Source organism: Sander vitreus, chromosome 15, assembly GCF_031162955.1.
Source record: "Sander vitreus isolate 19-12246 chromosome 15, sanVit1, whole genome shotgun sequence".
Lineage (NCBI taxonomy): Eukaryota > Metazoa > Chordata > Actinopteri > Perciformes > Percidae > Sander > Sander vitreus.
Genome location: NC_135869.1, coordinates 13,283,129 through 13,299,950, shown reverse-complemented (window position 1 = coordinate 13,299,950; position 16,822 = coordinate 13,283,129). Strand labels below are relative to the sequence as shown.

General features: G+C 39.9%; 1 protein-coding gene across 2 annotated transcripts; it reads left to right on the top strand.

Moving 5' to 3' along the window:
- Window positions 1–131: 131 nt before the first annotated feature.
- On the top strand, window positions 132–15,170 carry stat3 (signal transducer and activator of transcription 3 (acute-phase response factor)). 2 transcript variants are annotated; one of them, XM_078270513.1, is made up of 24 exons: window positions 132–385; window positions 3,722–3,871; window positions 4,408–4,651; window positions 4,765–4,857; window positions 4,977–5,058; window positions 5,225–5,325; window positions 6,398–6,549; window positions 7,068–7,226; window positions 7,747–7,839; window positions 7,990–8,049; window positions 8,172–8,201; window positions 8,303–8,396; window positions 8,471–8,518; window positions 8,662–8,745; window positions 10,482–10,580; window positions 10,706–10,841; window positions 10,937–10,989; window positions 11,080–11,174; window positions 11,320–11,459; window positions 11,535–11,756; window positions 11,880–11,922; window positions 12,528–12,587; window positions 13,708–13,805; window positions 13,932–15,170. In XM_078270513.1, the coding sequence occupies exons 2-24, from the start codon at window positions 3,744–3,746 to the stop codon at window positions 13,970–13,972; spliced, it is 2,355 nt and encodes a 784-aa protein (XP_078126639.1). In that variant the 5' UTR covers window positions 132–385; window positions 3,722–3,743; the 3' UTR covers window positions 13,973–15,170. The 2 variants fall into 2 exon arrangements, with proteins under 2 accessions (XP_078126639.1, XP_078126640.1); XM_078270514.1 differs by lacking the exon at window positions 12,528–12,587 and having other exon boundaries at window positions 133–385.
- Window positions 15,171–16,822: the final 1,652 nt, after the last annotated feature.

The following is a 16,822-nucleotide window of genomic DNA, read 5'->3' as shown; positions in this document are numbered from 1 at the left end:
ACAGCAGTAAACACGACGTTCTCAACCAACCCCGCCGTAAAGTCCCGCCTCTCTTGCTTGCATACTGCAATCTGCTTGGTTACGATAGAATGACCGACTCATATTGGCTGTCAAAGCTGTCAAATATAGTAGGTTATGGGGGTTGTCTGGGTGGAAAGACTGCAATGAGATGGGTTCGGTGAGAGAGGAGATCTGTAAAGTGTTTCCCGTGCTGGCAAGAAAACCTACACAATAACGATCTTTTTCTGTGTGTTCTCCCTCGCTTTTGTGTGTTCAATTTCTAGAAAATTCGCCACTTACTGTTATTGTCAGTGTTTTTTAGTAGAAGGGTTAACTTAACAGTTTTTTTACGGAGAAACTTCCCAAAGGAGTAACAACGAGCTAGGTAAGCGACTATAAAAGCGAGTTCTGCTTATGACATTTATTAAAAAATAGTTTCTTAGACCCGAAGCGGGATTGTTATCATTATTGTGTTACTGCAAACCACATTCATGAATGGCTAGCTCTATTAGTTAACGTTATAACACGTCTGTAGTACGATTGCAGCATTGTGACTAGGTCATAAGTTTTTCATACTGGGGAAGCCATTCTGTGTCCACGGTGTTAACGTTAAATAAAAGTACATTAGCTACATTAAAGTTACTGCATTTTATCTGTAACATTAGCTAACGTTACTGAGTTCTGTTCTCTCATTATGGGTCTGATAACATAACAACAAAAATATATATACGTACATAATATATGTTTTGTTTGTGTTTGCTCATGTGATTCGGATCGCCTAGTTTAATTGTCATACATACGTCAGTTGTCGTCAAAACAATGACGTATCTATATGAACAATAGTTCCAACTTTACTGGGATGGCATATTTGGACCCAGTAAATGCAGGCCTTTGTTGTGTGTTTTTCTTTAATTGTCACGCCCATCTCCATCTCATCTGCAGGCCAACCATAGACACTAAAATTAAGAAAGAATTAAGGCCAACATGTCGGACACCTTGCACTGGGATTCAATTCTTCCTTCAAAAGATTCGATTGTACAGATGATCTGTCCAGACCTTAACATAATCTTAATTTTAAAGTGTATGTCAGAGTTATTATTTTTTATTTTTTTTATTTTTTTAAAATATGATCTTCAGTGTAGCCAGTACATCTGTGGAGTCAGTGATGCAGTGCCATCAGATAGGCTACTACACTATTGACTGTAATCAATGTTTTTAAAGTCTAAGCATGACTGTCATGAAATACATTATGACTTTGCTGAATTACATAACTTTACATAATAGTACTATTGTTGTCACTTGTGTTTACAGAAGCCATGAAATGGATTGTTGGCTTGGTTACTCGTTGCTTTGTTTGTTCAAGGAAGTACTTGCTGAAATATCAGTGACATGGTTCAAGGAATTACATTGTGCTTTACACTTAATGCAGCATGGCTAACGTTACCTAGCATTGAAAATTGGACAAACCACACTTATCTGGCTGGCCTGACAAATTTCTAGCTAAGTCTGCTTAAATATGTGATGTTTAGACAAAAGCCTTACCTTGGCATTTGGATCAATATTTGTGAAGAATTTCCATCTTTAAAAATGTCCCCAAGGCTATCATTTATAATGTATGTGACCCAGACAACATGTTGAAGTAATTTGATGATTGAACAGCCAATATGTTCAGACTTTGTGGACCCATTATGACCTTACCGCCCAAATTAACATTTGCCTCTTATCGTTCAATATAGGCTAAACTGGTTGTTAGCTAGTTGCCAATGTGGCATTAACTCAGTGCCAAACATTATTTGTTAATCAATAATAAAACCATATTGTGCCACTTATGTGGCTGTACACATTGGTAAATCATTGATAATCCTGCAGTGATCTCAGAGGGACTCTACAATGTACCAGAGCTTTCCAGACACTTTATTAAGGTGGTTAGTTTATTGGTAACTCTGCAATTCAATACAATGCATGGAAAGGCATGATGAAGGAAATAGATGATACAGTAAAAGTCACATTGTGCCAACAGGTTTGTAAATTGAACCTAATGAACCTCAGATACCGTTTGCAATTGTAACCCAAATTCCCACGCAATAGAAAGAAGAAATTACTTATTCAGATGAAAAATGAAACTAATCCTCATATTACTGACGATGACTCAGCTGCTCTTTGATGTGATCCTCTCAGGGTTTACACTATGCAGATGCACCTTTTTTCACATGCCAGTGAAAGAGGAACAGTGGTCATATGAATGTGTTGAAAACTGTCACGTTTGATGGACAACTTTGGGTTATGTCCCTTACGCTTAAAAAAACAACCTCACCCATATGATGTCAGCGAGAATGATTGTTGTAACTGAATTCCTGTGGCTCCCTTGGGACAATGACATGATTTATATGAAAGGTGAAACTTAACATACAGTATATATATATTTTTTTGTTTTGGTTTCAGGTTATTCAAACTTATACTGAGTTTCCAGTTTGTTAGGTATACCTGGACAATATTGTACAGTCCATGTTTTTGTTAACACTGATAACACTTTTAGTCTATAGTAGTTATTGAGGCTGTGGTTAGTGTTGGGTTGATATTGGATTGTATAATATTGAGAGGAGTTTTTAATACTCTTTCCCCTCATTTAGGCTCTATAAAAGGGGATGGGCAAAACATAAAGCGTGCATTAATTAAGGGGTTTATCAAATACAGTGTGAGTAAGTGGAAACATGGACAGATATTGAATGCAAATGTAGGTACTCATTTCAACTTGTTGTATGAGTATGTTAACAGCACTATCTTTCTGTCGACAAGAGCAACATCTTGGCTCCGGGAAACAGAAAGTCTAGTGTCTTGTTGAGAACATATCTGAGTCATCAGTTATCAAGGATCAGAGTTGAATTAGAACTTCGGTTCTTCTTTCTAAATTCTGCATAGTATTGAGCAATGTCACTGTACACTTAAACCCTGAGTAGTCAGACTTTAGATGGTAATGCAACAGTATTTAAAAGGCATGTAAGAGGCTGAAATGAAGACTTCAAGAGTTAGTTATTTAATATGGATGCTAGAGGAGACAACCTTCTATTGGATTTACTGTCTGGTTATTGTAAGTGTACAGTCTAGAACCCTCCGGGGAACTGTGTAACCTGCTGTTGGTAAGATGAGAAGGCTAACAGAACCTACAATGTGGATCCGATGGATAATTGTTGTCTCTGCCGGCAGCTGCGAGAGGATTAATGAGAGTACATTGCTCAAGTTGCATTGTGCTTCTCTGATAATCAATATGAAGGAAATGATTAAAACCCAGTTTTGTATTTTGTCGAAGAATATGTTTCTCTGGTTTCCTATCCATCTACAGTATATTTCCAGCGGCGAAGAAAAGGAAGTGTGGTTTTCATTGTTTCTAGTGAATACAGTTGGGGCAAAACCTCGGCCAAAGATCATTATTCCTATCTGCTTAGGGAGTTGCTGATGCTGACAGCTGCTCACGTTGCCTCTATTTCTTGGTGGAGGCGTAGTGTTTCTCTGAACAGGAAGTATCTGTGCTGAATAGGAGGCCTCCCCAGAGCCTAGCATCCTTTTCAGAGGAAACCTGAAATATAGCTGTTTCTCTGTGGTCAGTTATATGGCATTTGAGAATAAAAAAAAAAAATATATATATATATATATATCTATCAGAAATAACCTTCTCCAAGATTTACTCTGCTTAATTTATGTTACCCCCATCTTCTTTGTGTAGGTTTGTGGAGGTTTATGTCAGGATGGCCCAGTGGAACCAGTTACAGCAGCTGGAGACCAGGTATCTGGAGCAGCTCTACCACTTGTACAGTGACAGCTTCCCCATGGAGCTGCGGCAGTTCCTTGCCCCCTGGATTGAGAGTCAGGACTGGTGAGAAATAATTTAATTCCTGGCCTCTCTTATGAAAGCACATTTAGTTTCTCCTGTCTGCTAACAAGTTGCATTAAATTGCTATTATCCTCCACTTCCTCCAGACTGGCAGTTGGCCATTCACCATGACTTGCTGATAGCTTGACACGTAGAAAGCTATTGTGTTTAGCATTCACTGTTACACTCTTCCTTATCATGCCCTCTTCCGTCACATGACACCATTACAGGGTTCTCATGTGTATTATGTATCACAGTGCATCTGAACAAGTGTGCATCACTGAGCGAGTAATGAAGCTTTTCCTTTTTTTTTTCTATTTTGAGGGCCACATTAAAATAGTAGTACAACATTTTCTGTCCAATTTGTATTACAATTATCATAAGAAAGACATTTATTTTGTTTCCCCCCCGAGTAGTCCCCCTCGTGGGGTACAGGATGTTTGGATGAGATCCAACTGAACTGTGTATTCACCTTTTACCAGCTCTTAGAAGGAACTAGAAATAAATCATATAATAAATCTTATCCTCTCCTTCACAAGGGCTTACGCTGCCAATAAGGAGTCACACGCTACCCTGGTGTTTCACAACCTCTTGGGAGAAATAGACCAGCAGTATAGCCGTTTCCTGCAGGAGAACAATGTACTCTACCAACATAACCTGCGCAGGATTAAACAGCATCTGCAGAGCAAGTACTTGGAGAAGCCGATGGATATTGCCCGCATTGTTGCCCGCTGTCTGTGGGAGGAGCAAAGACTGCTGCAGACGGCCACCACAGCTGTACAGGTAGAGAAGAGCTACACTAACCTCGTTGTAGCATCCATATTGCATCAAAGAGCTTCAGTTCATGAATTTTGGGTGGTACAGCGGTGAGTAGTATATGTTTTATTCTCTTGCAGGAAGGCCAGGCAGCACATCCTACTGGGACAGTAGTGACAGAGAAGCAGCAGATTCTGGAGCACAACCTTCAAGACATCAGGAAGCGGGTGCAGGTTAGTTCAGAGACTCACTGATTAAGTATTTGAGTACAGTACAAAGAATCCTGAACACTATCTAACCTGACAAAATGATTTTGTCTTAAATATATAAATCCTTGTTTGTTTTTCTTCAGGATATGGAACAGAAGATGAAAATGCTTGAGAACTTGCAGGATGACTTTGACTTCAATTACAAGACATTGAAGAGTCAAGGAGGTATATTCTAATTATTGTATTCTGAACTTTCGCAGTGATATAGATTTGTTTGAAACGTTTTAACTCTCAGTCTCAGATGAACATTTATTAAAGGGCAACCTTTTTGGTATAGATTTAATGAAATGAATTAGGTTGCTGACCTGTGCCATGTCCACCCTCTGTCCAGAGTTGTCCCAGGACCTAAATGGGAACAGCCAAGCAGCTGCTACCAGACAGAAGATGGCTCAGCTCGAGCAGATGCTGAGCGCACTGGACCAGCTGAGGAGGGTGGGTTTTTGTAACATGATCAAATGACCTTGCAAAAAAATGGAACAAGACCTCTAGTTTCATGGTGATTTGGGGTCACATTCAGCTTGGGGTTGTCACCTAGCACAAATGGTAGTGATAGACTGATTTTTATCGGCCGGCCGATATATCGGGCCGATACGCAGCTGCTGCGTTCGCCGATAGTTTTTTCCCGGCATTATTTACAGACAGGCGTCCACAGGCAGCTCTGTGTTGCTGGAGACGCTGCAGTTCACGTGCAGACCATGCACTGCCCCTCCCCCAGGCTTCCAGCACCAGCACTCTGCTAGTCTGGCAGTCTTAAATTACAAATCAAGCACTTTATTTCAATGGCTACTTTTCAGGTTTATTGTTTTCTTAAATTTTTTAAATGTGTTGACAAAGGACATTTTGTGATGACCTGATTATATCTGTCTTATAATATGTCAGCAAGCAACGCATCATCAAGGCTGTGTTGTAGATGTTGATGAAAGCCTTTTACCCTTGCACAGTTAACCATATGCAGTGCACCCATCCATATGATGCACATTGCACACATAATTTGGGTGATATGAATGTAAGATGATTGCAGAAGTGACACTGATCTGTGTTTTTGTTTATTATTTTTAAAGAAATGGCAGAGCAGATTCCGAAAATAAATCCAGTGTAGCAGGGTTTACATTTTTATGATGTAAAAAAATGTAAAAAAAACGAATCAGTATTGGCTCCAAATATCGGCTTAAGAAAATTGGCAGCCCGTATCGGTCATCGGCTAAGGCTGATGAAAGAAAATCGGCATCGGCACTAAAAAATCCTTAACGGTCGATCACTAACAAATGGCAGAAGACTCTGCTGTGGAATTGTCTGCCGTAGCCGCTGTGAAACGCGCCCCACTGTCGTCCACGCTACATTTTACATGCTAGGCCAATTTGCAAAGCATTTCGGGAAAACGTGAAAAAAATGCTTTAACGTTTACATACTGTACAGAGGTAAAGCTACCAGTCACATCGACCACGGTGACTTCTTTGAAATTATACCAACTGTTTTAAAGTATGCTGTGCTTGTTATCTTGTAGCAAATTGTGACAGAGATGGGAGGCTTGTTGACCGCCATGGATTATGTACAGAAGAACCTGACTGATGAAGAACTGGCAGACTGGAAGAGAAGGCAGCAAATTGCCTGTATTGGAGGACCACCTAACATCTGCCTGGACCGCCTCGAAACATGGTAATCAGGGATGCAAATTTTAAGCAATTTCCTAAATCGGTCACATTAATGATCAATAATCAACTTGATATTTGAATCACTTCCTTTCCTTCTGCATAAGTCTTTTCCTGCATAGATACATTTGTTTAACTGTTCATTTTGAGGACTCCCAGCTACATTGAAACATATGATTCAATTTCAAAAATATATTTTGAACACAAATGGTCAAGATGTTCCTAGAAAGAACTCATTAAGAAGTATGGTTATGATCACAGTTTCCTTATAAATATTTATGGTTGTCTTTTATACCATATATAAAATATTATAAAATATATTTGGCTAACAGACGGACTCTGGACTCCTGTCTCTACTCTGCTCTACTTGCCTTTTTGGTGATCTCCCTCCATCAATGCAGACATCAACTAAAATGTTCTTGCTGTAATGTGCCAAATACCAGCAGTGTTGTCAAGTCAGTTTGACAACTAGAGGCATGTTTCATCCAGATGTTTAATTTGAACTGGGTAACATTTTCTAACCAGGATCACATCCTTGGCTGAGTCCCAGCTCCAGATTCGTCAGCAGATCAAGAAGCTGGAAGAGCTTCAGCAGAAGGTGTCCTACAAAGGAGACCCCATCATCCAGCACCGGCCCGCCCTGGAGGAGAAGATTGTGGACTTGTTCAGAAACCTGATGAAAAGGTACTGCATGCAACACATATTTACTGTACATCTGCCCAGACCAAGTGTAATATTGAGCACATGAATGTTAATTGTTGACCTTTAGGAACAATCTATGGTGGAGAGATTCTGAGATCAAAGTCCCACTTACTTATGCTACGGAGCTTTCAGTCGCATCACACGCTCTTCATTTAGCAACTGTGATGACATCTGAGCCATCTGCATTCTCTGTAGGGAGACTGTGAGATGCACTTTGAAATGCTACAAATCATTGGTAAAGGGACCTTTTTATTTTAAAGTTTATTTTTTGGAGCTTTTTCCCTTTATTCGATAGTGACAGTGAATAGACAGGAAAGGGGGGAGAGAAAGAGAGGGGATGACATGCAGCAAAAGGCCGCAGGGCCGCTGCAAAGGCACGCTCTTACTGGGTGAGCTAGAGGCCGCCTCAAAGGGAGCTTTGACCTTAGATTCTCTTCACCATATGTTGTTGTGATGTCTGCTGGATTTTTTTCTCTGAAACGTGATCCACTCTATCTTGTAGTGCTTTTGTGGTTGAAAGGCAGCCATGTATGCCCATGCATCCAGACAGACCTCTGGTCATAAAAACAGGAGTGCAGTTCACAAATAAAGTGAGGTAAGATGCAAGCTTGCAGCACTGTATCAAAAGTAACAAAACACAACATATTGTATACATTTCAATTGAAACATGTTATGCACCCCATATGACGGAGAGTGCAACATTTTATATATATTTTTTAAATATTTATTTTTCTCTTTTTTCCAGGTTACTGGTAAAGTTTCCTGAACTCAATTACCAGCTGAAAATTAAAGTTTGCATTGACAAGTGAGTTTTTTTTTTTATTTAAATCTGGAGCTTCTAACATTTATATTAAGTCACTAAAACACAGATTTGATTTGAGACCTTAAGAGAAACTGCTTTACTGATTTTGACTGTTTATCTTTCAGGGAATCTGGGGATGTGGCTGCAATTCGAGGGTACTTTTACTTTGAGAACACTTTTCTTCCAAGCCTTTAGCATTTACTGTATATTCTTTTAAAACAGAGTCTCACTATCTGCTGTTCCTTGATTTTCTTAGGTCACGAAAGTTTAACATCCTTGGTACCAACACAAAAGTTATGAACATGGAAGAATCCAACAATGGCAGCCTGTCAGCAGAGTTTAAACACTTGGTGAGTGATGAAAGCAGCCTGACTGTTTTCTGATAAAAGCCTGCTGTGGAGCACTAACTTCCTGTTTGTTACAGACCCTGAGAGAACAGAGGTGTGGTAATGGTGGCCGGACCAATAGCGACGTAAGTACTATTTCTGACACTTGGTGGGATAGTGTAATTGAATGCTCAAATTGTTTCTCGTTTGGATTTAACTTCTGCCATCAACATTTTCTTGACTTTTGTTGTCCTGCTTTTAAACAGTTTGAATAATCTGTTTTCTTTAGGCCTCTCTGATTGTCACAGAGGAGCTCCATCTTATCACTTTTGAGACAGAAGTCTATCATCAAGGCCTGAAGATCGATCTGGAGGTCAGTATCAGGCAGCATCTCTGTGTCATGAACTTGGAGACGTTTCCACATCCTTAGTTTAACTTTCATGTAACACCAGAAGTCAACAAAACTCTAAAGCATAATGTACCGATACAACAGCGTTGTTCTTTAACAGCTCTTGCAAACAAAATCACCAGACAAATGAGTCATTACCAAAATCTTCCACCTCCAGAGACTGTCACCTCCTCTGTTTCTAAATGAACTCTTACTTAAATGGCGTTTTTCCACTACATGGTACCTGCTCAGCTCAACTCTACTCTCCTTTTTTGGTTTTCCATTATGAAAAAAAGTCCCTGGTACCTGCCGACAGGTACTTTTTTTAGTATCACCTCAGTCGAGATTCCAAGCGAGCTGAGGGGATACCAAAAGGTGACGTGAAAACCTGCAGATTACTGATTGGTCGGAGAGAATTGTCACTAATCACTGCGTCATCATTGCTAGCGACAGACGGGGGTGTCCTGAACAAACCCGCCACTTTTAAATAGTTTAGCCAGCTGTGTTTTTTTTGCTGCCTCCAGCTCTTTTTGAAACAAAATTTGTCTTCTTGCTGTGGCAACAGCCACATGCCGAGGATCAAAAACAACACACATTCAATGTTGTTCAGTGTGTGTGTGTGTGTGTGTGTGTGTCGCGTTGTTGCGTCGTGGCAGTTTACTGCGGCGTCGCTATGACGACCAGCTACGCTCGCCTCACGCATGAAGCGGTACTAAATCTGCAATGGAAAAAGGAGGACAGGGAACCGCGGACGAGCCGAGCAGTTACCATGTAGTGGAAAAACGCCCAAAAGACAAACCTCCTTCATCAACCCAGTCATTGACCTGACCTGAGTTACCTCACTGATGGCAGGGTTACTGGCACTGAGTATTTCTGATGAAAAGTTAGATTTTTACTTTCGCTAATCCTCTGTGGATGAGAAACACCCGCTTCGAACCTTATCAGCCGATTAAATGGGCGTTATCAGTTGTAATCACTACCATAGATATGAGGCGGTGGGGCTACTCTACCTCCTAGTTGGCTTAGTCAATCATCCATTATCATCCATTGGTAAGCTGGATCACCCATTCACGTCAATATTCGACGCTCAGAGCAACCGCTCAACATCTGCATCTCTGACATAATAATTGTTGTCTTCATGGCAAAACAAAGGTCTCCTTCTGACAGATGGTGTGAAGACACCCATCTTTTGACTGCATTATTAGTCAAAAGATTTTTATTTTTTTTGCCTGACTTTTTCTATCTCAGCGGTGTGTTTACGTACGGAGTGATTTTTTTTTTTTTTTTTTTTTTTTTGCTAACTAGTTAATCCAATTTTACTCATGTTTCATATGACCAAGATGTAGGAAACTAAGCAAGAACTCAACCTTCAGCCACGAATGATTTGTTAGCACACTAAAACACGCACCTTCTGTAGTTTTTACATAATGAATTTGATATATTATAATTTCATCACTCACAAATCCAACCCAGATCTCAGAGTGTGGGACAAGCCTTTTACACCAAAGTATCTTATAATGCTAAGAACAGCATCATACCCTCTAAGAGCAGTATTACCGAGAGGACCACCTGAAGAAGTCCTATTTACGAGATAATGTACTGAAATAGAAGCAGAAACATTTTCACGTCATTGTGCAAGAGTAAATGTCAGCAAGGAATAACCAAACTTTATATTATACTAATGTAAAAAATATATATTAATGTCTCCTCCATTTGTGCAGACTCATTCCCTGCCTGTGGTAGTCATTTCTAACATCTGCCAGATGCCCAATGCCTGGGCTTCCATCCTGTGGTACAACATGCTCACTAACCACCCAAAGGTAAGACAGCACCCTCTGGTGGAAAGGGGCTGAACTCTGCTCTGTTTACGCAGTTGTATATCTGTTTGTAGTGTAAACCATTATTATATATTTTAAGCTATGTTGGCCTGGGTGTCTCTGTACAGAATGTGAACTTCTTCACCAAGCCTCCAGTTGGGACGTGGGACCAGGTAGCTGAGGTTCTAAGCTGGCAATTCTCCTCCACCACCAAGCGAGGCCTGACCATTGAACAGCTCACCACACTGGCTGAGAAATTACTAGGTGAGGTGTCATGCCTAAAAGTCTCCAAAAAACATTTAACTCAACACTGTGTCATTTATTAATGTGTGATCGTATTCTGTAATTCCACCATCCAGGGCCATGTGTCAACTACTCTGGCTGTCAGATCACTTGGGCCAAGTTCTGTAAGGTACTGACCTAAAAACCACACATGGTTCAATCTGCCATCTTGCCATTGTATTGCTTCAGTGTGAGTTATTTTTCTCCTTCCTCTTCCCAGGAAAACATGGCTGGCAAAGGCTTCTCCTTCTGGGTGTGGCTAGACAATATCATTGACCTGGTGAAGAAGTATATCCTGGCACTGTGGAATGAAGGGTGAGAGGTCGCCCTTTGTTTACAAGTTCCTGGCATTGCCTGTTTCATATCATTGAAAGTGTTTTGACATGCAACAGTTTTTAAATAGACTTACTGTTTTAAAATTCAGTATCTAAATATATGACTTCCTGTGGTTTTTCTGTAGGTATATCATGGGCTTTATCAGTAAGGAGAGGGAGAGGGCCATTCTTAGTCCAAAACCTCCTGGCACTTTTCTGCTGCGCTTCAGTGAAAGCAGCAAGGAGGGCGGCATTACATTTACATGGGTAGAGAAAGACATTAGTGGTGAGTATTCATTTTTTTTTTTTTTTTTAAACTTTATTTTCTGTTCTGGTACTGAGCTTCTGTGTATGTTTCTAGGAAAGACCCAGATGCAGTCAGTGGAGCCCTACACCAAGCAGCAGCTCAACAGCATGTCTTTCGCTGACATCATCATGGGCTACAAGATCATGGATGCCACCAACATCCTGGTTTCACCTCTCGTGTACCTCTACCCTGATATCCCCAAAGACGAAGCTTTTGGTAAATACTGCAGGCCAGAAGCAGCTCCTGAACCTGAGATGGGAGGAGACTCTACGAGCAGTAAGTCACTGCCTTGTTCTTTATGCTTTGCTTAGGATGCATGCTATTTATTGATATATATTTATTTTTAATTGTGATCACTGTTTTTTTGTGATATTGCTAACATTTTCTTTCCCCTGACAGCTATTCAGCCATACTTGAAGACAAAGTTCATCTGCGTTACCCCGTAAGTATCTGTCACTCCTCTTATCTTTTTTTTGATGATCTCATGCCACCTGGTGACCTCCGCTTACTGTATGTCAGTCCTTATTACAAGCTGTTGATGTCTACTTTTATGAAGATATCTCTGAATGTTCCTGTTCCAATCTGAACTTCCTTTTTTAAACTATTTTCTAAACGTGACAAGTATTGCCAAATGTTCAAAGAAAAGGAGAACAAAACAGTTTTTACTCTCACTGTGAGTCATCACTGTCACTGGAGGAACCATCAGCCTGTTCTCAGACCAAGCATTGTGAACACAGATTATGTGTAGAGTCAGTTTAGACAGATTGCAGTTCACACCTGGCATCAGGTTGTGTCTTCATTTCTGATGGGAATCCATTTCCATGCTCAATATACAAACTTTTCGACTGTATTTGTATCTGAGATGATACCAAAACAAAAAGGGGAGGCGAGGGTCAGCTGCAGGTTAGCGTGATAGTGTGAGGAGTGTATCAGAGGAGTGTGTATGCACAGGCCAGTCAGCCATGTGCGCTTTCGTTGGTACTGGGTTTGTTGGTGTGCTGGTGGGTTGTGAGGTTTGCTCAGTGAGATCCTGACCTGTCTCCGTAGGTGTCCCTCCGTGTTCATGGACTTGCCGGACAGTGAGCTGCTTGGGAACGGATTCCCAGGGTAGGCGCTCGGGGGGAGGTGGCATGTAGGGAGGGCTTTGTGTGTGCATCTTTTCACTTATGTTTGATGGGTGGGTTTCAGGGATATTGGTGCAGCAGTACCCCCACCTACATAATTCCTGTTTGTTTTGTCCAACTCACCGCCACTTTTACTGGTTCTAACACAAGAGCATCTCCCTGCTATTCATCTTTTTTTCTTTTTTTTGTTCAGGTAGCACTCTGTTTCCCAGACATTTGTGTCATAGTTCCTCAACCAAATCCATTGTATGGATTTAACAGTCCAAAGTATTTTTCACGATTGTTTGTGGAAAATTGATTGAAGAGATTTCAGATAATGGCATTATCGATGGAAAAATAATTCCAAATTGATTCATAGTTCCATGAGAAAAAAGACGAGGCAAAAGACATGTAGGCGAAATAAAATGTGACCGTACTTTGTTAAGCGAGTGAGCGACGGCCCATTCGATCCACCAGCCAACTAACCAACAACTGTGCGTGACGTTGACAGTAGCTGTAGCATTAACATCAATTCAATGTAAGACATGTTGTGTTAGTGTGCTTAGCACTGCCTAAAATAGAAACTGGGAAGTATGTAACATGCTCAACATCTGCCCAGGTTTTCCTGGTATTATTCATGTATTTTGATATTTATGGCTAATTGTTTATCATTATTTTACCACACGTTCATCCCATTTTTCATTTTGTACTCTCTTTTGGGCATGACTTTGCACACTAACATGAATGCTGAATTGTCTTTCTACGATGAGACTGGTGGAGTGTTGCTTTTCACTCATTAACTACTGATATGTGTATTAAACAACGCAGCTCAATTACAGCCCTTTTTCGCGATAGCCCTACGTTGTTCGCGATAGCCCTGCTATGTGGTCTGTGTGATGAAGACAAAACACTGACACACACAAGTTAGTAGGTGGCTGTTAGCTTATCACTTGTGGTAAAGTGGGATGACAAAGATGTTATCACTTCAGTTATATTGAAAGTATTTTGACTAACACGAAAAGTATGGCAGGACTCCCCGTGTAAATGTGTGTGTATGACCATCAGTGGGCCGTTTAAGTTTGTAATACACAATTTTTCCTTTTTTTTGTTTGTTTATTTCACAGCACAAACTCTGGAAACACGAGTGACCTGTTCCCCATGTCGCCCCGCACCCTCGACTCCCTGATGCACAATGAAGCTGAAGCTAATTCAGGACATTTGGGTGAGTCAGTTACACACATGCTGTACATACAAACACCCATATTTGTACTCTTGTAGGACACTCATTGACATAGAACATACACATAATAACAAATATTAATAGCCTGTATTTGGATTTCTTCCACAGACTCACTTACTTTGGACATGGATGTGGCATCACCTATGTGATCAGATTTGTCCAGTTTCTTCATTTTTCTTTGTTGGGATTTGGTATTGTGTCAGGATAGAGGGTTTTAATGATGATTTATTTTTCTGCCTCTGTGCACACAATTAGCCTGTACAGTTTGTTTCTTGTTTCTGTGTAAAGTATACACCAAAGGGAACTTAATGATTTTGGAAGATGATCTTTTAAAAGAGCACTTCCACACATTTAAGTTTTGACTGTCCACATCTCAGTGTGTTAAACTGTTGACTGATACTGATCTGTTGTATTTTTAGCAACATCCTGCTCCTATTCAGTACTTCCTCATCTGCATAGATGTTTTGAGTACATTTTTAAGTATTTGGAATTCTATTTTTTCAGAACATTGTATTTTTGCGTTATTGACTTTTTAAAATGGTTATGACTCGATGTGTTCTTTTCTTTGAATATGAAAATGTAAGAATAATTGTTGTATAAGCTATGTCGCTTTGAAATTGTACCGCTTGAATGCATTTATTGGTCCTTTTTTAAATGTGTTTTGTCGCATTTCCTAATCCCTGCCAAATGTTTTGTCCCAGGTGTTGTGTTCCACAATACCTTGGTTTCATTTAAAATGGTTGCTGTTTTTTATGATAGCTTTTACTCAAAATGAAATATTTCTTATATTTCTCCGAGCCATTTAAAGCGTTTAAAAACTGCAGAGAGAATAAAAGACAAGGAATTTAATAAGACACTTCTGAGGTTATTTTCCCGTAAGATTTTATTCACTTATAGTGTTGTGAGAAATTGTGTGATATAACCTGTAAAAGTGGTGCTCTGAAAAGCTTTTTGGTCACTCCCACTTAAATACTGTCATTTGTGATCATGTGAATTACGCTTGCTTTTTAAATTAGCAGTTATATTTTTGTTGCGCCTGAATTCCTTGATCAGATATGTAATGTAAATCATTTTATGAACAATTTATTTTAAGACAAAATTGTTATCAAAATAACCATGAATGCTTAAGAAAGATATTTTACTCTTAACGGAGTGTACCCAGCAAGGTGCGTCGCAGTTGACTTTTAACCTTTTCATACAGTTATGTAAGTAAACCACGTCAGCTGAGTTTGATGCAAGCCACGTTTATCTGTCATACCGTGAAATGTCAAGATGATTTCTGTAAAATACGCTGTAACTATTCATTATTTGACAGAAGGCAATAAAAACAAGTTAGCACTAAAAGTAGTCCCGTAATCTGTTGGTGTAATTATTGACTTGAATGTGAATTATTTACAATTACTTAAATTGTTTAACAATAGCTGAACAATGGGAACTGTTGTAGCACTTAAGATGGCAATGACGTCAACATTTTATTACCATGGCACCACTTTAACAGAAGGACACAGTAAAATATTGGTGGATTCACATAAACAGGATATACAGTGGGCTGGCAACATCCATACAGACAAACACACACACACAACCACCCAAGCCAATCACCACACTGCACCCTGTTGAAGCTTCATCGAGCCTACAGATTGATTGATTGGCTGCCGGCCAGATCTGAAGGGTGACAGTTGCTTTCTCAGACAGCTGAGTCAGCAGCTGCTGACTGTAATAAATCTTCACACCCCCTCATCCTCTTCTGTGTTCACTTCGAGAGAGAGAGAGAGAGAGCCAGTGATGCAGAAAGTGCTTCCTTTACTGTCTGTTTGTTTAGCTGCTTTATCTCAGCTGTCACATGCTCTCAAATGGACTCATGGGAATCCTGGCAGTCACACTGCTGCTGATCACATCAGTGCCACGTTATGAGCTGTAGATGTAGTGGAGCTGCACGCACGCAATATGGGGTTTCCAGACCGGGAAGTCCAGTGATCCCGTGATGAGAGCAACACTGCTTGTTGGACTCAAACTTTAAAAAAAAAAAACGAAGTGTAATGAGGTCACATCTTATGTATAAATAATATGACATTCAAAATCCCAGCATCTACTGTACAAAAGAGAATGGCACCTTCTTTCACAAAACTGATTATTTCAAATCATATCAGCAATATGACCTCCACAGGCCCCTGGGTGATTTTTGGCTCCATTTACTGTAGGTTTCCCACTCTTAATCATCACTTATAACACACTTTTATACCATACCAATAAATACCAATAAAGGAAGAACATGGGGTTGATTTTTCTGTGCTATTTGTACCCACAAATGTTAGAAATAGGACCTCTCTGATTCATTTATGTTGACTCTTTGAACATGAAAGGACCCCCCCAAATGCACTCTTTCCACAATTGCAATGTGAAAATGTCCCAGATCATCATATGAATCACTTGTCTTATGTTTCACTTTAAAGTGACTTTCAAACAATCTGCATCACACCACAGCTCTATTCCCCTCCAGCAGGCAGTGCCAGACCAACAGACCTCATAAAGATAAAAAAACGTTTATTGCTTGCATAATATTTATTACGGCTTTATTGGTTGTCTTAAATCTTTTGACTTCCTCTTTTTTAATAGTTGGTTTCCCATCCACATTGCTGCATTTCAACACGTTTCCAATCATTTCCTGCTGCTGGTTCCTAGAACATTGTGTTATTGGCCCTTGCTTTACCATCAGAATGAAGTTCACTACAATAAATAAAAAAATAGATTTCCTCTGACTTGATCAGAAGAACTCTCTATTGTCTATTTGTCTGTGAACTTTGTCTGAATTCAAAAACCTCATCCGTAAATCAAACAGTGATCTGGTCTTTACTCACAATCTCTGTCTTTAACTGCTTCACGTTTGGAACGTTCAGGGCCGGCTGTACATATTGATATATAAATCACTAAATGATGAAAAACAGACAGTTTTAGGCATAATAAGTCTGAAACATATTCAATATCCAGTAGTGCCATGC